The 22,230-nt window shown below is 41.8% G+C and overlaps 1 protein-coding gene across 1 annotated transcript in view; it reads right to left on the bottom strand.

The window, feature by feature from the left end:
- SORT1 (sortilin 1) overlaps positions 1-22,230 on the bottom strand; it is an 84,751-nt gene that overhangs the window by 20,717 nt on the left and 41,804 nt on the right. Inside the window, exons 4-8 of the mRNA XM_049765841.1 lie at positions 10,866-10,968; positions 9,832-9,996; positions 6,673-6,746; positions 3,525-3,574; positions 1,647-1,774 (exon numbers count right to left, since the gene is read on the bottom strand). Coding sequence (XP_049621798.1) covers positions 1,647-1,774; positions 3,525-3,574; positions 6,673-6,746; positions 9,832-9,996; positions 10,866-10,968 — 520 coding nt within the window. The remainder of the gene's footprint in view (positions 1-1,646; positions 1,775-3,524; positions 3,575-6,672; positions 6,747-9,831; positions 9,997-10,865; positions 10,969-22,230) is intronic.

Here is a 22,230-nt window from a genome sequence, read left to right on the forward strand (position 1 = left end):
TCTACTTCCCCATCTCCAATTCTTCTGGATTCCCTTTAGTCACCATCTTAACTTCACCACTTCATCAAAACTGCTTTCAGCAGTCTCCAACATTTCCTGTGCTAAATCCAGTGGATAATCTCAGAATTCCTTAAATTTAACCTTTTGGTAGAGGTTAATTTTTCGCTGATCACAGCCTCTTTCTTCCTTGTTTCCTGTGGCTTTCCCCACATCAGACTTTCTCTCCCACCCTGCCTCCCTGCAGTCTTTGCTGCTAGCTTTTTATTTCTTCTTAATCTTTAGATGTTGGGGGTGCTTCAGGTCTCCCAATCCGCCTCTATCTATTCATTTCTCTAGAAGATACCATCCAGCAACCTGGTTCTAACTGACATATAACTTGGGGGAGATTTTTTTTTTTTCTTTCTTTCTTTTTTTTTTTTTTGGTTTTTGGGCCGCACCCGGTAACGCTCAGGGGTTACTCCTGGCTATGTGCTCAGAAGTTGCTCCTGGCTTGGGGGACCATATGGGACACCGGGGGATCGAACCGCGGTCCGTCCAAGGCTAGCGCAGGCAAGGCAGGCACCTTACCTTTAGCGCCACCGCCCGGCCCTTGGGGGAGATTTGTATTCCCAAATGCTTACTTGACATTTTCACTTAGATATCTATGAGGCACCTCATAGTCAAAGCTTGGAAGTTTGATTTTCCTTCTGCAATTCTGCTTCCTCTGAAGTCTTTGCCATCATGGTAGAGTGAATGATCCCAAAGATCATTCAAAGTCAGCCCAAAGACTCTTAAATTATCCTTGGTCTCTCCCATCTCTCACAATCCACATTTAATCCATCAACAAATCCTATTGGCAATTCATTAAAACTATATACACTTCCTTAGTATCACTCCTTCACTGTTAGCAGTTTGTTGATCAGTCACCTTTCTCATTCAAAATGCCTTCCAGCCGTTCTTGCTGTTCCCTTCATTTCTGCATGGCAAGGCTGCTCTGCCTGCATTTTCTATGGAAATAGATGAAAATCCCTCCGCACCCTTTTGTAGCTTGCCAGGACATGAGGAGTAAGAACCAAGGTCTTAACCAAGGTATGGTTGATAAAGATCCTGTAAGATCTGAACACATGGCCATGACACCTCTGAGAATCCCTTCAAACCATTCTAATATAAAACTGCATTCCTGTCACTTTTATTTGCATATGCTGACTTAGGTCTCTTCTGAGTATTAACCATTCCTTGAGGTTTTATCATATTTATTAGTTTCATATCTGAAATATAAGCTTTAGGAGTGGGCTGTTTTCCTGTTATGTAGATGGTGACTTTACTGAGACGTAGAGTGGTGCGTAGCATGTAGTAGACTCTTGTTGTAATCTACTACTACTATTGCTTTTGGGCACTGAGCAGATACATTGCCTTTTTTTCAGATATTCAAGTAGATCAGAGCCCTCAACTAGGTCTTCTGACTCTGAAACAGAGGCCAGAATTCATGCTGTAACAATAGGTGAAATGGCAAAATAGGCTAGAGGAGTCAATTTCAGTAAAATAACATTCCCAGATCCCACAGTATTTTAAATATTGCAAAAAGGCAGGTACTAGTAATGAAAGGAAACTATGCCAGGTACATTTATAGAAACATCAGAATCCAGAGAGAAAAGGCAAGGACCCACCTTAGCCATCACTGAGGCAAAAAGAAAACGTCCCCCAAGACCAAATGAGTAGATTTTCACACCAATGGTTTTGAAGTTTTTCCCCAAGTCTGTGGTTTTCCGTAACTCCAGTGCACCAAGATCAGCTTCTTAAACAAAGCAAAGTATGAATTAAAAACTTCACTTATTGGTGAGCCTCTATTAAAAATATTTTAGAGCTGTTCTTAGCTAAAATTTATTTTTTAATCCTATGCATGTTGAGCCTGTAACAATATCAGTGTAGCATGGCATCAAATGAGATTCACATATTGCTTTCTTTTATTATTATTTTTTAAATAAGTTTTTGGTTTTTGTGGGCCATACCAGGTTGTGCGCAGGGCTGACTCCAGGCTCTGTGCTCAGGGATCACATGTGGTGTCTTGGTTAGAACACATCAGTCACATACATGCAAGGGAAGTCCCCTACCTGCTCTACAATGCCTTTGTCCTGGGCTATTTTATAAATGTGACATTGGACACTGAACAGATAGAGCTGACTTAATTCCAGTGAAGTGCTGCCTAAAAATGACTCAGTCATGCCATCCTTCTTTACCTTCTACATGACTGTTTAAAATCACTTTACTGTATTTTAAGTTGTTTCATTTGAATTTAGTTTTTGTTTGATCACCCAATATTCCAACTTGAATTTAGGCTCTCCAAAAGCAAGCCTTGGGTGTCTGTCCTCAGAGTTGTCATCCACAGACTGAGTTTAGCATTCTACAGCAGATGCTCAAATGAATGAATGGATAAATAAAATTTACTAAATAAAATTAAATAACTTTTTGGGGCCAGAGAGATAGCATGGAGGTAGGGCATTTGCCTTGCATGCAGAAGGATGGTGGTTCGAATCCCGGCATCCCATATGGTCCCCTGAGCCTGCCAGGAGTGATTTCTGAGTGTAGAGCCAGGAGTAACTCCTGAGCTGAGAGCTGCTGGGTGTGACCCCCAAAAATTAAATAACATTTTATTTTATATTTTGAGACTTTGCCACTGTGCCAATTCCAATCCATTTTTCCCAAAAATAACTATATATTTCCTTTTTGTTTGTATGTTTATTTGGGGGCATGCCTGGCAGTACCCAGGGCTTATTCTTGGCTCTGTATTTGGGGTCACTCCTGGTGGTGCTTGGGGGACCATACGGGGTATTGGGCATTATGGAACCTGGGTCAGTTGTGTAAAAGGCATGTGCTGTACTATCTCTCTGGTCTCTAATTATTTCCATTTTTTATTGCTTATAGTCTAGCATTTACTTCATGTAAATACATTGTTAAAATTAAGTATGCTGTCTCTGTGTATAGCCTGCATTTAAATTTTACTAGGTACAGTATGCATAGTAATTTGGTTCTATTTTCAAGATTAAGAATATCATTAACAGCCATCTAAAATGATGAGTGTGAGCTGGAGAACTAGAACATGGATTAAGGTGTTTGTCTTGTAAATTGACCCTGGTTTGACCCCTGACATCACAACTGGTCTCTGGAGCATTATCAGGGGTCACGACAGAGCAGAGACAGTAATAGCACTTGATTACCACCAGGTGTGTCCCAACTCCCACAAAACACATTACAGGAGCAAAGGCTGAATAGATGCTCAAAGGGCTAAACGTGCAGGTCGGCTTTGCACATGTGAGGCCCTGGTTCAATTCTTGGCTCCATGTGGTCCTCTGAGTATTGCTAGAGTGACTCCTGAATACTGCTGGGTGGGGGTGGGGTCAAAACACAAACCCAAAAGAAAAACAAAACTCTAGGAACACAAATAGGTCTTTTGGCATTTCTACCTCAGACAACCCAGTACATTCTACCATGAACAGATACCATGAACAGATAATGGGATACATTTGTCTGTGACTAAACATACTTACTGCAAGAGCCATTCAAAAAGGTGGTAAAGAAGATGATGTTTTTTGGTCCCCTATAATGAAGCAAAAACAGGGAAAAGACATGGTTCAAAATGGTTAATGAACTGTGTCCATCTTAGTCACAAAGCTCCAAGCGAGTCTAACAAGCTTAGGCTCTAGGCAGTAGTTGGACCAGTCCCTGGGATTCGAGTCACGTATTTCTGCACTGATAGCCTCATAGTCAAGGTTCCCCAGTCTGGCCCCAGGCTTTCTCCACCCACAAAGCCCACCTCCACTTTCTGGAACCATTTCAACTGGACAAACAGCTGCTTTCCTCTCTGATGTCCCTTTTGGATTTGCTCAGTGTTCCCTTCTTAAAATGTTTTTCTCTCATGAAACAAAATCTTAGCTTAAAATGCATCTCTTTCATGAAGCTTTCCATGCCATTCCTACTGGAAAACACCTTTGCTGCAAACTTCTGACACAGTGGATCTCCACAAGGAGCATTTTATCTATTAAGGAGTATATGACAATATGAGATGTATGAGATATTTCTTATTGGCACAAATGGAGATTTATTGCAAAAATCTCATGGGTAGATGCCAGTGATACTGCTCAACATCTTATAATGCCCAGCACAGCTGTGATGACAAAGATGCAAATACCACACACTACAGCTGAGGAGCCTATAGCAGAGCCCTGAGCCTATTTACACCAGCTGTTGGGCATTCCTTAGTCTACTCACTGTCTAATGACTTTAATTGTATAGTGTTTGCCAGGTCTTGCCTTCTAACTATAGGTTTGTTTTAGGACAGGTATTATGTTTTAAACTTTGTTTCCCCCTCAGAACCTAAGTTTGATGCTCGACATGAGCTAAATAATTTTTTTTTTTTGGGCCACACCCGGTACCGCTCAGGGGTTACTCCTGGCTATGCGCTCAGAAGTCGCTCCTGGCTTGGGGGACCATATGGGACGCCGGGGGATCGAACCGCGGTCCGTCTCCTAGGCTAGCGCAGGTAAGGCAGGCACCTTACCTCCAGCGCCACCGCCCGGCCCCGAGCTAAATAATTTAATTCCTTTATCTCAAGCAGGCAACTAGGTCGGAGACTGAATTATTTAAATTTTGACTTGGAAGGGAGTTTGCGGGAAAGTCCGACTCAGAGCTTGAGAGACCTAGAGATCAACAACAGCAAAAGGAACTGGGTCTGAGCACAGCTCTTTCAGAACTTCAGGTGGTGCATTTCAGAATTATAGCTCTAAAGGTAAGTAAACAATTATCAGCAGCCCAGTTATCTTATATTCAGACACTACACACGCAAAAATAAGCTACATAAGTAAAAGAGCATCATAGAGGATACAAACGACTACTAGAAATGTAGTTTTAAAGATCACTGTCTTGGCCTTATTTAAAGTTTTCCTTTTATCTTTACTGAGCTATAACTGACAAATTCTAAGCTATTTAAAGTGTAAGTTGGATGATTTGGTATCCAAGCATTAAGATGAGTTTAAGACCACCACAAGTGAAACAATTTCACTAGGTTGTTTTAAAAATAGCTTCCTTCTGATAATACAGCATAAGGTACACATACAATGAATTTAAGTCCACAAAATGAAAGCAGGTGTGGTGTGAGTGTGGGCATGGGGCTGTAGGACCTCATTTAACCAGTATCTTCCAGAAAAGGCCACTTAATTTAAGTAGGTATTTCTATTTTAGTTAATTTTGGTAATTGTCTGACAGTTCACATTTCTCTGACTCGCTCCATCGAGGACACTAACTTCTAGCCTCTTCTTTAGCATCCTGGGTGACCGTCACTGACTGCCAACCCTATCAACTGCAACGCAGTGTTCCCATTAGGAGTTACTGAGATATGTGTGCTCTCTCTTGATCAGCCATTCAGACAGTTTGTCCTGCTAAAGTGCACTCTGTTTCTATCTGCTTTTAATTCCTTTTTTTTTCTTTGTTTTTGGATTTTGGGCCACACCTGGTGACACTCAGGGGTAACTCCTGGCTATGCGTTCACAAATTGCTCCTGGCTCAGGGGACCAAATGGGATGCCGGGGATCAAACCCAGGTCCATCTTGAGCAGCTGCGCACAAGGCAAACGCCCTACTACTGTGCCATCACTCTGGCCCTATCTGCTCTTTTAATTCTTCAGTTTGAAATGCAGCTCAGTCAATGGGTCACAGTGCAGCATGTGCCCCTCCAAATTTACACACCCACCTCTGGCAGTAAGCTGCCCTCCACTTGGAATCCAGGTGAACAGACTTGTTCAAATCAGTCAGAGACGGTTAAAGGGTTTGAGCCGCATCAGAATTTGAGATGGAGGCTCTTAATTCAAGTCTTACTCAAATCTCCCCCCTCCCAAATTTCAAAATAAATCATCTTTCACAGAAGGAAAAGAAGTAAATCCTAGGGAGATTAAGCCACTGATAGCAGCAAAGCCAGGTGAGAACAAAGAAGTCTTGATTTCCAAGAGTTCCTTCCTCTACTAGTGGTCCGCAGACCACATATTGTATTTGTTCCCATTTTGTTTCTTCACTTCAAAATAAGATATATGCACTATGCATAGGAATTTGTTCATAGTTTTTGTTTTTACTGTAGTCCACAGCCCTCCAATGGTCTGAGGGACAGTGAATTGGCCCGTTTAAAATGTTTGAGGACCACTTTGTCTAGACCATCTTTACATAGGCAAGATTGGGGCGGGGGAGTCACCACCAAGAGAAGTGAATGAGTTTTGGTGTCAGCACAAAACCTGGCAGCCTGAAAACTCCAGGCTTTCTTCTGATCCCTCGTTCCACTCCCACAACTGAAATGAAGCTTCAGACTAGGGAATGGAAATCTGGACGCTGTAAGAATTCAAACCAAAGCTGTATTTTATATGGTTCCAACTGATGTCACTATTTATGGCGAATATTCCTTTTGCGGGGAGAAGCTACTCAATCATCTCTCTGGCTTTTGCTCTGTATCCTAACACTGCATGGAACTAAGTCCTCTTTCCTGGCTCCTCCAGATCAAGATCTGTGTCCCACTTTGCTTCTCAGTCTCCTGTCCCTTAGTCCTGAAGAGTCCTTGGCACAAAGTTAAGGGATGTGATATTGATTCCTGTGACTTTTGGCAACACTGCCAGGAAAGGTTTGGGGCTCTGCGTGGACGGGGTCTTCTGTTACTCACCATTTGGCCAAACACACTGCTTTGTGGATTTCTTCCCATTTTCCCCCAAAATTCTTGGACACCCACAGGCCATTCTGAAAGATTATAAATGACTTATCAAAATTCCAGCTTTATCCTGTGCAGCTGCTCGTATGACCTTTAATAACTCATCTCCAGTCATTCAGGACAATAAAAATACACACTGATGTTCTGCCCAAGCTGCCAGAGCTCCACATACACACATATAGCTTATGGGGGGGGGGGCCCTGTAGGATCTTGAAAGTCAGAATAACAAATGCTTCTAAAGTGTCCACTGTGTGCCAGGCACTGTACCAGATGTTCCACTGGAGATCCAAAGATGAAAAAGAGACACTTCCTGCTTTAAGCAATTTAACAACTGGTACAGTTGAAACCACATGGTTAAGTGTGATGAAAACAGTCTCTGGTGTAAGAGAAAGGAGAGGAGAGAACACTGAATTAGAGATGGTTTGTGAGGAGGATAGTAACATGACCAAAAGAAAGCAAACAAAGAGATAAGACAGAGCAGGACCAGTAGAGGCAGAGAGGTGATAAAACATACAATGTGTGCAGAGAACAGAAAGTCTCCAGATCCTGATGAAGCAGGGTCCGGGAGGAGGAAGGGGATGAACAACTCTTGGAGAACCTTTCTTCAGCACTGATGAATCTGGTCTTTACTTTGTCAGAGGCTCTGGGCTCTGGGAGTAGAGGAAAGTATTTCAAGTCGGAAAGTGACATAGTTTTACATTTTGGGGGGTGGAGTATTTGTTTTACAATGGAAAAGGTAGATTTCAGAGGATCCAAACTGGAAGTAATAAAAGTAGTGAGTGACTACTACCTTAATTGATAAGAATTACTGAGGTTCTAAACCCTAACTTCTTAAATGGTGGGGCTTGTAGAATTTCTCAGGAGAAAAGGGGTCAGGAATAAGAAAAGCTTAAGAAGCCCTGCTCTAAATCATGTTAAGAGGAATAAATTTAAGACTTTAAAAGTCTGATTCACAGAGTGACAGCACAGTGGTAGGGCATTTGCCTTGCATGCAGAAGACCTGGGACGACCTGGGTTCAATCCCCTGTATCTAATATGGTCCCCCGAGCCTGCCAAAAGCGATTTTTGAGCTCAGAGCCAGGAGTAACCCTGGAGCACCACTGGGTGTGGCCCAAAAACCAAAAAAAAAAAAAAAAAAAAAAGTCTGATTCAGCAATAGTGGATGATTTCCTATACATAAGGATGAAGTGGGCAGGGGGAGATAAGATGTACTATGGAAACTTTAGTTAATATTAAGGAGAAATTCTGACATTAAAAACTAATGTCAGAGAGAAGAGCACAGAGAGTTTCAAACTGAGTATGAGATGCCTATGTCCATCTAGCTAGAGAGACAGAATCCAAAGGGGAAGCTAGGGCCAGTGAGAAGGACTTAAGAATCTAGAGTATGTATTATAGCAGGTAGTTTGAAATAGGAGGAGTGAGAGAGAGTGCTTAGAGTGAAATAAGCAATAGGGGTTTAGGGATGGGTAAGAAAAAAAACAACCAAAAGGTGTCAGAAAGGTAGGAACTCTAAAAACATGACACCAGAGCAGTCAAGCAAATGGAGCTGCCAAAAGGATGGATGAACCAACATTTGCAAATGCAATAAAGACTTACAAAATAAGGACTGACAAACTGATCACATTAGAAACACATATTTCTGGGCCCAGTTTGGGTGGAGAGGGAAGAGATCTTCATGCTGGTATAAAATGGTGCTGAGCTAGAGAGAATTCGTCTGAGCTGCTCCCTCTTCACTTATAAACCCTTCCCTCCCTCTCTTCCTCCTCTGCTAATGCTCACCACCCAGCATCTGTAACCCAACACATTCTACCCAGAAAGACAGGGATAGGTCTGGTATCACCTATTTGAACTTTAGTACAAACATTCTCTCCACCCTGGTATTTGTACTTCCAACTTCTCCTTACTTAGAAGAAAATTCAGGAATAAAAATATTATGCCTGCTTCTTCCTGGGGATAGTCAGTTGAGAGACCTTAAAATGCCTAGTAATGGCAATGGACATGGGAGATCTAGGTTCTTTCTATCCCGTGGTGGATTCTTTGCTCCCTTACATGGTGTTAGGATCAAGCAACAATTTCCAGGAATCACTGTGGAAATAGGAAGCCTCCCCTGTGGATGAGCTTTCCTTTTCTGGATCCAGTGGCTCTGCTCAGCTCTGGCCATTTTGAGTCCTTCAGTCTGATCAAAGCTCTGTCCATGCGGGCCCAGGGTTCAGACTCTTTCAGTGTCTGCCATCCTACCTATGCCACCTCTTTGCAGATCCCAAAAAAATTTTGTTCACATGCCACAACCCTGTGCTTTATCTCCTGGACAGTCATTGGAGCAATGATGTTCACATTTCAGCATGCAGTGGAGGAGACATTCAAAGGTCCCTGACTCACTCCGATCAGGATCAGGGTGTGAGAACATACATCTTAAACCAGTCAGCCTGGGAGTTTTATCTCCTGTTGCCAATCAGTAGACCACCCTCTAAGAAATGAGATGGCAGGATCTATAAAAAGGTAGCATAATTATAGTTATCATAGCCTGGCAACTCAGCTGCCTGAACATCCATGATGACAACCTTATCCTACAGGAAAGAAAAAGCTGAATGAGTTTCTAGGGGCCTTTCAGGAGAGAAGAGGAAGATGAACGGAAGGACACTGGCTTCTGGTATAGGCATATGAATGTGGTACGGGCTATGGATATTAATATATGAGTATCAGAGAAAAAATTAATATGCCTAATATACTTTAAAAACTAACCAAAAAAATTCCTGGCCGCTGTGACAACAGTGGGATATTGACAATTTTGGTTATTGCCACACACACACCCCACATACAGCCCTGGGAGTCTGAGAGTTTATTCTTGTCTCTTGCAGGACCAGAACAATCACATTAAACTTTTCTAGTTTATCACACCAATGGCACACATTTACCCACTTAAAAAAATGGAACTGGTAACTAGACATCATATTTTTTTAAACCAGTAATAAGAGAAAAGCATGTCCTTTTTCAAAAAGGGGGGGGGAGAACTGCAAGTACAGACCTCCTCTCAGAGGAAGTCTCTAGAAAGAAGTGCAATCTAAAGCAAGTCCTTTGGAACAATGTAGTCTGTGAATATAAAACTAGACTTACTTCAGTGCTGAGAGCTAGAAGATAGTCCGAATTCTCAGGACTGTACATCATCTGAGTCAGAGGGTGGAAAGGGAGGTTGATCTGAACAAAATTCTTTGCAAAATCTGATGATCTGAAGATTCGACCTCCTCGACTTCCTCCTGAGACTTCTGCTGTCAAAATCACCTTTGTCAAATCAAGGAAGAAGGCAGTTCAGAATCAGTATAAACTCTGAAGACACAGAAAGTTCTTACTCCATTTTCAGCAGACATCAGTTAAGAGTATTTTAGTGCTAAGCTCGTTATAAAGGGTTCTGAAGGGCTATAAAGTTATAAAGTGTGAGTTATAAAGGTAGACTGATTGGTTTGCTCCACTCTGCCTAAGTCTATTAGGTCACAACTAGTGGTATTTGGGGCTTACTCCGGCTCTGCACTCAGGAGATCAATCTCTCGTGACAAGGATTGAAACAGGCCGGCTATGTGCAAGATAAGAATGATACGATACCAGCTAGCCTTAAGTGGTCTTTGAAACATTATCCTGAATTGAGGTAGGGACACACATCAATAAATTTGATCATGCTTAATTTGATTAACCAGTTTTTCCTAAACTAAAATGCTGTCCTTATGAGCACACATTGGAACAAAACAATTGATAATTTTGAGTTGGTGCATCCTGAAGAGAAGGAAAAAAATAAAAAGAACCTGGGGCCAGAGCAATAGCACAAATGTTTGCCTTGCATGAGGTCAGCCTGGGTTCAATCCCTGTATCCCATATGGTCTCCTGAGCCTACCAGAAATGATTTCTGAGCACAGAGCTGGGAGTGCCACCTGGAGTGCCACCAGGAGTGGCTCCAAAACAAAACAAAACAAAAACAAAACAAAAAAAAGAACCTGTGTGAATTCCATTCTTTAATGCTCAATATCGAATTGTCCTATTGTAAAATATAGTACTGTAAAATGCATATGCTGCTGTGCATCAGTGGATTGCCTCAATATTAGCACAACCCTGTGCTTGGTCATTAAGTTCAATTTTACATATGCTTAAATGAGTCTCACCTTTCCAGAGTTCTCAGGACCAATAGCCATGCCAAATTCCGTTCGAATAAAGGTGTTGTTGATTAGATTTGTAATATCCTTGAAGTTCTTTCCGTAGTCCTCACTGGGAGAAGAAAACAGACACATTGAAAATGCATTGGTCCTGGATGCTGTTGATCTCCTGTCCAGGACTCACATTAGTGAGTCCAGGACCCTCCCTTCCTGGCCACTGGCCTCAGATGACACATGTCCATCCTGAGCCCTGGTGGTGTCTTAACCAGCCTGAAGGGAATTCTGTAGCTTTACTTGGTAGAGATTAAATATCCTACAAGGCGCAGGATAGTTATGCATTTTTTAAAGAATCTGTCCCCAAATGCCATTATTATATGTGATTGTTAAGCAGTTTTGAAAGAGTGAAGCCTATAAAAGTGGAGAGCACAGCTGAATTCTGGAACTCTGAAGAACAGAATCTCTGACTCTGGACTCCACTGACCCTAAAACCCATCCTTGCATCTTCTGTACTTACTTGTGATTCATATGGCACTTATCTTGCATGAGGTTGGCCTGGGTTCAATCCCTGCATCCCATATGGTCCCTGAGCCTGCCAGGAGTGATTTCTGAGTGCAGAGCCCGGAGTAACCTTATTCTTTAATTTCAACTAGTTTATTAGTGTATGATGTGGGTGAAGGGGGGTGGTTCTCTCAAGCAATGCTCAGAGGATAGGAGGCTACTCCTGATAATACGTAGTCAACTGGTGCAGAGGTCAATGCTATGGCCTGGCAGGAGCCAGACAGAGTCAGGCAGTGTCAGCCAGACAGTGTCAGGCTCCTTCCACACTCCTGCCACACATTCAGGAGCCACACAATGTTAGGGACTGAACTTGGGGCCTATGCATGCAAGGCATATGCCTGTGAGTCGTCTCTTCAGTCCTATTTTAGCGAGTTGGAGTTGTGATCTCTGCAGAATGCCAAACAATTCTGTTAAGGCACAGCACTCCTGATAAGATGAATGTTAAGGAGAAGTCTGGAAGTTCTCTTTCAAGAGACTGTCAGCCCTTTAAAGCATAAAACATGCACAACTAGCCAGAAAAAACAAATATAATCTCAACTCTTGGATTATCAAAGCTTTTCCTAAAAGTTCAAACAGTATCTTTTGAGATCTTTTTTAACATTGAAAAATAAAATTTAAAAACAGCTATCTGATAGACTGCATACGAAGTATAGATCTCTTAAACCATGATCTCTAGAGGGAGGCTAGAGAGATAGTACAAAAAATAAGGTGCTTGCCTTATACGCATGGTTAACCTGGAGTCTATCCCCAGTATCCCATCAGGTTCCTTGAGCACTGCCAGAGTGATTCTTGAGTGCAGAGCCAGAAGTAACCCTCAAGAATCACCAGCTGTGGCCCCCAAACAAAAACAAACCATGAGCTAGGGTGTTAAGCCTTAACAGTCTTAAATTTAAGTGCTACCTGTCAAGTTCACTGTGCTGTGCAAGTTAATAGTCCAGTGACAAAAGACATGTGCAATGGATTTTCATTGATAAAAATACATTACTTGAAATAATGGTACACATTTTGAATTCAGTCTTAACACAGAATCACAGAACCACAGAATATGAGAGATGCAAAGGACTGAAGAGAACATAGCGTTCAACTCTCTCATTTCACAGCGAGGAGGTAGAAGGGAGTCAATTTATCAAAAGTCAACCAGTTAGTCAAGGGCAAAATTGAAACTACAATCCAGTACTCTTAGCACTCAGTACCAAATTAGAGACGAGTTTTAACTGTTTGTGAGAAGTTTTCCACAAGCTCCAGTTCTTTCTTGCCAGGTTCACAGGCCCCAGGTAAGGTCAGGTAAGGGGGAGAAAAGGGAAGGGAAGTATCTTTAAGTATTTGCATAGGTCTCTGACAGTATGAGTTTAAGCAAACACCATGTGACTGTATCCCATCAGATACACAGAGAAAACATTTCTAATAATTTCTTAAAAGAAATTATGATTATAAAAATAGTAGTTGAGTTTCAGACATAAAATGTACCCTTCACCAGTGTAACTTCCACCAGTGTAACTTTCCAGCCACCAATGTCCCCCATTTCTCTCTTCCCCCACCTGTCCCAAAGACAGGCAGGCATTCTACTTCTCTCTCTCTCACTATCATTGTCATGGTAGTAGTCAGTGCAAGTAGTGCTCTAACTACACTCAACACTCTCTCTGATAAGCTTCATTTCAGGGCTGGTCCTTCTAGAGCTCCTTTCTATTATTTCTAAATGCTATTACAGTCCTGTCTTTTTTTTTTTCTTATATTCCACAGAGGAGTGAGACTAATCTTTGTCTATCTCTCTCCCTCTGATTCATTTTATGACCCAACACACTTCTATATTATTTTTTCTTTAGTTTTGAATTAGTTCTTCTTTTTCTGTCAGCAGGCTAAAGGATGTGCATAAGCAATTTCTAGGGGGTTTTTGTTTGTCTGTTTTGGAGCTACACTTGACCATGCTAATAGGTTACTCCTGGTGCAGCTCTCATTCATTCCTAAGGGTCTCTAGAGATCATATGGGATGCTGCGGATTGAACCTGTGTCCATCCACATAATGCAAGCAAGAGCCTTACCTACTGTACTATCTTTCCTGCTTTTGAAATTCCTAGTTTACAGAGAACAAATAAACAGCTCAGCAATCTTCAAAAGGGCAACCTGATTTTCATTAACATACTGCTAATTTAATAATCTCCCCCATGCTGTCCAAAGTGACTCTCACAAACCTACTGGCAAACGCACTTGGTTTTTTTTTTTTTTTTTTTTTTTTTTTTTGGTTTTTGGGCCACACCTAGCAGCGCTCAGGGGTTACTTCTGGCTATCTGCTCAGAAATAGCTCCTGGCAGGCATGGGGGACCATATGGGATGCCGGGATTTGAACCAACCACCTTAGGTCCTGGATCAGCCGGCTGCTTGCAAGGCAAATGTTGTTGTGCTATCTCTCTGGCCCCAAACACATTTGTTTTTAAAGAACTTGGCACAATAGATATCTCCTTGCTCTTCAGAAAAAAGCAATCAACAAGCCCAAAAGCGTATTCCTCATTCGATACTCAGGCATCACCCATAGCAGGGCTCAGGGGACCATACGGGGTGCTGGGAATCAAACCCAGTCAGTCATGTGTACGAAAAGTGCCCTACCCACTGTATTATCTCTTTAGTTCATAATTTGTCCTATTTCTTTAGCTCACTTTTCAGGATTAAATCACTATATAACAACATAAAATCCACAACAATGGTGATGCTAAACTAAAAACTAAAAAGTTTTGTAGTTTTTGTTAATAATAGTTCAGAGGGTCTCAAGGGTATCAGCCCTAGAGCCCCTTTTCCAGAACATAAACTTCATGTCTACTCTACCTTCACTAAGCAAATAGAAAAAAACTACTCCCTAATTGTACCTGAGGTTACTCCCCTACCGTTGTTCCAGCATTACTGAGTAGTGGGACAATATGGTCCACCTTGGGAAACACTGATATAGTTTATCCTCATTATTTATTTATTTTTATTTGTGGGGGAGGGTCCCACCCGGCAGCACTCAGGGGTTCCTCCTGGCTCTATGCTCAGAAATCATCCCCAGCAGGCCTGGGGGACCATATGGGATGCTGGGATTCAAACCACTGTTCTTCTGCATGCAAGGCAAATGCCTTATCTCCATGCTATCTCTCCGGCCCTTATCCTCATTATTTACAAATTTCATACTTGCATATTTGCTCTCTCAAAGTATTTCTAACCTGAATCAACATTTTCAGTTGCTTGCAGACACACAAGGCAGCAGATAATGAAGTCAGCCACCAACTGGGCCTAGCTTGACCACGCCTGTGTTCACAGCTCTTCTACTTTTGTAGTCTAATGCAGCCATTTCGTACTTTTTACTTTTGTTGGTGATTCTGCTCTCTGAAATATCCCCAGTCATAGTGCGAAAGTGCTATTTGATGTTCCTAAGCTTTCATGTACTTTATGAAGAAAATATGTGAGCTAGGTAATCTTTTAAAGATGAGCTAGTGGTGAGCTCAATGAATAAATCACTAACATATTAAATGATGTCTTTAAACAGAAAACACACAGAATGACAAAAATGAATGTTGTGACCAGAGGTTTGCAGGAAAATACTCCTGCATTTCTTCTCCCGGGAGCAATGAGCCAGTATTCCCCCAATTCAGTTCAAGGGGACTTCGTAAAATATGAACAACTGGAATGAAAAACTGACTTTAGGTTTTCAGTTAAAAGATCCATAGACAGGCATTAAAACATGATTATCATTAACTTATGCTAAAGGAATCACAGACCCCAAATCACTAACTGATAGGCAGATATTGAATTCACATTAAACTTCAGTCTATTTTTTCTCTCTCTTTTAATTTTTATTGTGACCAATGTGAATTACAAGTCTTTCACAGTTAGATTTAACTTCAGTCTATATTTTTTAACCCAGCTGTATAATGGGCTTCTTTATGTCTTGTGTGTTTGTTGGAGGCCATACACAGCAGTGCTCAGGGCTACTTCTGAGAAGGAGCTTGCAGGATCACTCCTAGGAGAGCTCAGGGAATCATTTGGTGCTAGGAATTGAATCTGGGCATGTAAAACACATGCTTCAGTCCACTATCTCCCCAGCACATGTTTAGCCTTATTTCTTACATTTCAAAATTATTTTTCTGTCTGTGGGCCACAGTGCTGGTACTGGGGACTAATCTTGGACCTGTGCTCCGAGGTTGTTCCTGGCAATGCTCAGAGAACTTTGTGGTGGCAGGATCAAACTTGGGCCTCCTGTGTGCAAAAGCTTGTTGCTGAGCCCACTGAGCTATTTTTCCAGTTCTGGGTTTTCAGGTTAATATTTTATTTCATTTTATCCTTACTGGAAAAAGATGCATGTTTTCTGTCTAAAATTTTAAAATATGAATGGGAAAATAAAGAATAAGGTTAGTACTGTACATGAAATCACAGAACATTTTATCAGAAGGCACATATCTGGAGCCCTTTTTGCTGACAAGTAAGACAATTCTGAGAACAGGTAATATTTTCCAAGAGCTTATAATTGCCTGATTTCATGGTCTTTAAGAGGCGCTACATATGAAAGTGAAGCTGCAGTAAGCTGTCATCTTCACAGAAGCCAGGGACACGATTCGCAGGGCTGAAGTGTAAACTTGGTCAATATGCATGACCCTGGTTCAATGATCTCAAGCACCATATGGTTCCCCAGCACCATCAGGAGTTGATCTACTCTCTATCCCCAAGCACTGCCAGATGTGGTCCCCAAATAAAAACACACCCAAACATGCCACCTTCACTACAGCTTTTCCTTTTTTGGGTATTGCTGTTATCATTAGTGTATAGGGACCATCTAGCAGTGTTCAGGTGTCACATGGAGCTCAGGGCCTCCCACATGCAAGACATATGCTCTTTCTCGGGCCACAGCTGGTCCCCTTACTATACATTTATTTTTATTTTTATTATCTGGGGTAGGGGTTAAACTTAGTGAAGTCTGAGAGCTTCTCCTAGCTCAGTGCTTGGGGATTCCATGTGGTGCCAAATATCAAGACAGATCCTTCTTCACACATTTCAATAAACTATTTTTTAAGAAAAAAAATATAATAATTGGTTTTTGGGCCACACTCGGTGACGCTCAGGGGTTTACTCCTGGCTCTGTGCTCAGAATTCGTTCCTGGCTTGAGGGACCATATGGGATGTGGGGATCGAACCAAGATCCATCCTGAGTCAGTTGCGTGCAAGGCACATGCCCTACCACTGCGCTATTGCTCCGGCCCCCAGGAAAATATTTTTAAAAATGAAATGTATGTTAGCTTTGTAACAGAAATATTCAGTCAAGGCCAGGGGTATTCTCAGTAGTACCGTACACATTTTGCACCGATGAAGCCAGTTTTTTTTGGTACTGGTTCATCCCCAGTACCAAAAAACAGAAAAGAAAAGCAGTCAGAGTCAATGCTCTAGTGGGGTGGAAGCACTGAACAGCTGTCCTCAAAGAAGCTTTAGAAAGCTGCTCTCTTCTATTCTGTTCTGATCTGTTAAACTTTTTTTGGTGGTTTGTGCTTGGGGGCCACACCCAGCTGTGCACAGTGCTTTCTCCTGACTCTATGCTCAGGGATTCTACCTGGGCTCAGAGGACCTTATGGAATTAATTCCAGGTTTCCAGCAAGTAATATATGTGCTTAGCCTCTTTAGCCAACTCTCTGGCCCTTACACCTTTTTTACTTTTCAGGTTAAAAAAAAGTCCTGAAAAAGTCACACTACAGGGGCTGGAGAGATAGCATTGCGGTAGGGCATTTGCCTTGCACACGGCCGACCCAAGACAGATAATGGTCAAATTCCTGGCATCCCATATGGTTCCCCTAGCCTGCCAGGGGCAATTTCAATCACACTCTGAGCATCGCCAGGTGTGACTCAAAAACAAAATTAAAAAAAGTTACACTACAAAATAAACTTTTGTATAGTTTTCTATAGATTGGCTTATTAACTTCATTTCATTTGTTCTGGGTTTTTGTTTTGGGGAATATCACAGCTGGCAATGATCTGAGGCTCCTCACAGCTTGTTGCTCAGCGATCATGTGGGGTCACAGATTTAAGTGGGGCTCCTCCATGCAAGTTATGTTCTACATACGGCCCTTTAAGCAATCTCCAGAGTCATTCCCCATTAACTTCTAAAATTTGAACAACTCTCAACAGGAAATAAACATCACACACAAAACTGCCCCACAGTCCTATGTAAACAGGTACAGAATTTAACATCACCAAGCTGATCTTACAATGAACATTTAGACTCAGATCACAAAACAAAATGGTACAAACATCTTTTCAGTTGCCAAACATCTATTTATTATCTTAAACAGTTATGAGTTATATAAGCTAGTATATTTCCTCTTAACTTTATATTTATAAGTGAGGATAACAGCACTTTAGGAAGAATATAACAATCAAAAACACAAATCAAAACACAAAAAACAAAATTGTATCAAAATGTAAATCCCTGAAATTAAAGACTTGGGGGGCTGACTAAACTTTCTGTTGGTGCTTTAATGAAGTCATTGATTCAATAATTTTCAAAAATATACTTGCTACTGAACTTTTTCTTCTTTCCTTTTTCTTCCATCTCTTTAGTTTTTCTTTTAATTTTCTATTTTTAAAAATCATGTTGTATTGTGTAAAATCGTATAATGTATTGTGATCCATTATGTCAATTATGTAATGCATTTTTTTTAAATAAATGAAAAAGAAAAAGAAAAAGAAAAAAAATAAAGACATTGGGGCCAGGAAAGCAGCACAGGGTTCAGGGATCCTTGCACACATTAGACCCCAAAGTTTTATTCCTGGCACTGGAATCAAACCCTCAGCACTTCTAGGTATAACTCCAGAGGCTTCCCTAAGCACTACTGGGCTGGTCCCAATGACCCCCCCCCCCCCCAGCATTAAAGGGCTAAAGCAGGACCACACAGAAAGTTCAAGCACTGAACTAACTGGTCATATACGGCTTGGGAGCGCCCTCTTTCCCAAATAAAGAATATTAAAATACTATGCTATTTTCCCACTAATGCCCAGGCAGTTTACTATTTCTAAATCATTTCAAAATTTTTTTTCCAAAGACCAAAATCTGGTCCCTGCAACTTGGCCCAGTGACAGAGGGCGCATCCTCCCACTACTGTGAGTCGCCATGACAAACTCCTCTAAAGCAGGGAGCATGTGTTCAGCTGTCTCTGATTTGAATCCCAAATCTGGAGGGGAAGGCGGCGCACCCATCTCTGCTCGGGGCTTACTCTTGGCTCAGGAATTACACTCAAAAATTACTCCTGGCAGCACTCAGGGATGCCTCGGACCAAACCCAGGTTGGCTCCATGCAAGGCAAATGCTCTACTTGCTGTATTATCACTCCAGTCTCCTAAACGAACCTTTGATCAAATAAGGTCTAGCAGACAAAAATGACCTAATACACAATAAAATCATTATTCTTGAGACAAACAGGACAGTCTTTAAAGTAGATGCCATGGGTGCCTCAGCTGGACATAAGCACATTTAGCATAACTCGCTCAAACTTCTCTCTTTTCCATACTGAAGGAACATGTGCTCTTGGCAAGAGTATGTAACACGAGTCATTTCAGACCTTGCGAGACAAGCCAAGTTGAAGACAAAGCATTATTTACAGCTTCCACCTAAATTCTGGAAGACTTTTCACTTTACAACAGGGAGCAAATAAATAATGTTTAAATGACTCTAGTTAAAAACAGAAACAAATAAATCCTGTTGTGCTTCTTTTGTGTGTGTGTGTGTGGGGGGGGGAAGGCTCTAGTAGCATTTTATTAAACCAAAACAGAAATCTTCTTAAGTGAAGTCTGTATTAGGGGCTTCCTTACAAGCCTAAATAAATATAGGATGAAAAATGTCTGGTCAAGGGACCAGAGCAATAGGTGGTAGGCACCTATCTATATAGTATAGGTAGGTACATATAGTCCACCTGGATTTGATCCCTGACATTCCATATGGTCCCCTGAGTACCTCTAGGAGTGATCTTTGAGAGTAGAGCCAGAAATAAATCCTGAGCACAGCCATATGTGGTCCAAAAAAGTAAAAAAAAAAAAAGCCAAGTCAGCTTGTGGTAGATATTTAAATATCTAAAACCTTGTGACTGAAATCTTGTCTTAGTTTGTTTATGGCTGGTTTAGAAAAAGCATAAAGTAGCCAGAGAGATAGAACAAGGGTCAGGGTGGCCAACTCTAGTTGGCATATGGCCTCCTTAGTACAGAATAAGGAGTAGCTCCTGAGTACCACCAAGAATGGCCCAAGTCCTATTCCTCCCCCGCAAGAGTAAGCATAATATCAAAAAGAAAAAGACGGGCCAGAGTGGTGGTGCAGAGTGGTAAGGCGTCTGCCTTGCAGGCACTAGTCTAGGACAGACCGAGGTTCTATCCCTCGGTTCGATCCCCTAGTGTGCCATATGGTCCCCCAAGCCAGGAGCAATTTCTGAGCACATAGCCAGGAGTAACCCCTGAGCGTCACCGGGTGTGCCTCCCCCCCCAAAGAAAAAAAAAAAGACTTAGGAATACAGTCATGAAAATACATGTCACTTGCCATGAGTAGGGCTCAGGATCCTGTCAAGCCCAGTGACAGCTGCATGATTCAAAGTATTGAGGGCCGGGAATGTAGCTCATCAGCAGAGCATTTGATAGCAATGTATGAGGCCCTGATTTGATCCTCAGCACCACACAAACAATAAACCAAAATGATAGCCAAAAAAGAGCAATGTATAGAATAAAGAATAAATTCAGAAGGCAAGCAAAATAGTGCTTGAAATAGCAAGTAGAGAAAATGACTCAACCTGGAAAAGGAATTTTGTAAATACCTTCAAAACATATAGGGATAGATAGATTGGCAATAGTACAGTAGGTAGGGTGCTTGCCTTGCACAGAGCCAACCTGGACTTGATCCTTAGCACCCCATTTGGTGCCCAGAACTTTGCCAGGAGTGGTCCCTAAGCACAGAACCACGCATAAGCCCTCTGCACAGTTGGGAATGGCCCCCAAATCAAACCAAAATCAAAACGAAACAAAACCATGAAAGAAGATATGCATCTGCTACTAAAAAATGAACTGGCTGGGGAGAAGGGTAAGAGAGACTGTCTAACAGGTAGGACGTTTGCTTTGCATGCAGCTAACCTCAGTCCCTGGTACCATATAAGGCCTCCTAAATCCTGGCAGGAATGATTCCTAAGCACAGAGCAAAGAGTAAGAATTGAGCATTAACAAGTTTGGCTCAAAAACAGAAAAAGAGCTGGGGAGGAAGCTGGAGAAATAATATAAAGGTTAAGTCACTTGTCTTGTATGTAGCAGTGACCACAATTCTGGTTCAAACACCTGCATCACATATGGTTACACTGCTAGGTTTTACCCCGGAGCCCCTGAGCCAGGGATAATCCCTGAGCATTGCAGGTGTGACTCAAAAGAAATATATAAATTTTTTTTGTGTCACACCCAGCAGTGCTCAGGGGTTACTTCTGGCTCTAGGCAAAGAAATCGCCCCTGGCAGGAACAGGGGACAATATGGGATGCTGGGATTCGAACCACCATCTTTCTGCATGAAAGGCAAATTCCTTCCCTCCATGCTATCTCTCCGGCCCCAAAATATATAATTTTTTAAGTATTTAAATAAGACCATAGAGTAGAACAGTGGGTAGGACTTGGATAACTCCAATTCCATCCCAGCATCCCATCTGGTCCCCCAAGCCTGCCAGGAGTGATCTCTGAATGCAGAGTCAGGACCAGACCCTAAGCACTATTGGGTGTGCCCCTACCCCAAGAAAAAAATCTACATAAAGCAAAGCATAATTTTTTTTTAAAGAAATGAGGCCGGAGAGATAACACAGCAGTGGGGTGTTTGCTTTGCACGTGGCCATCCGGGAGGGACCCACTTCGATTCCTGGCATTCCATATGGTCCCCCAGCCTGTCAGGGGCAATAATTTCTGAGTGCAGAGCCAGAAGTGACCCCTGTGCGCTGCCGGGTGTGCCCGAAAACCAACCAATCAATACATAAAGTTAAAAGAAATGAAAGTTAGCATCTTCTCTGAGAATAGATGTATGATACTTATGACAATAGCATTAGTAACATAGGCATATCTCATTTTGTTTTACTTTGCTTTACAGCTACAGCCTAAATGTCTGAAAGTAATGATTGTGCAAACCCTGTCAGTTTAATAAAAGTGATGGCTTATGAGCAAAGGAGATGAAATCCACCATGTTATTAAGTACTGACCTACCCGAATGTATATAGGTCAGAATGCCAAGCATTAGTAACGCTTAGATGTTGGCAGAGAGAGAGTGAATTATTTATAGAATTAGTGGAAGCATCTGGAGATGGGCATTCACGTTTTACCAACTGGCAGGGAAGGCTTTCAATTCATTTTAACAACTGGTACTGCAGTCCCACAGTATGGGCTGGCTACATTCCACATTGGCTGTTGGCAAGGCAGCAGCTAATAGTGCTGTGTAACGCACTGCAAAGCACAAGGAACAACAGCTCAAAAGGAGTCACTTTTTCTCATCAACTTTTACAAATTAAAAAAAAAAAGACCGAGGGAGATAAAACGACTTATCCGAGTCCATTGTACTTGTGATGAGACTCAATCCTTGGTCTATTTGTCAACAAAATCTGGCAACAACTTTATGTTGTATCCTGGAGCTTCCCAAGATGAGGTAGCCAGCCATATACTGGAACACTAACTAGGACATTAAAAAGAATTAAGCTGCAAATAAATTAAGATTACCCAAATAAAGGGGTTGGAGCAATACCCAGCATCCCAAATGGTCCCCTTAGCACTGCCAGGAGTAATTTGTGAGTGTAGAGTAACCCCTGAGCATC

This window comes from Suncus etruscus, chromosome 19, assembly GCF_024139225.1.
Source record: "Suncus etruscus isolate mSunEtr1 chromosome 19, mSunEtr1.pri.cur, whole genome shotgun sequence".
Taxonomy (NCBI): domain Eukaryota; kingdom Metazoa; phylum Chordata; class Mammalia; order Eulipotyphla; family Soricidae; genus Suncus; species Suncus etruscus.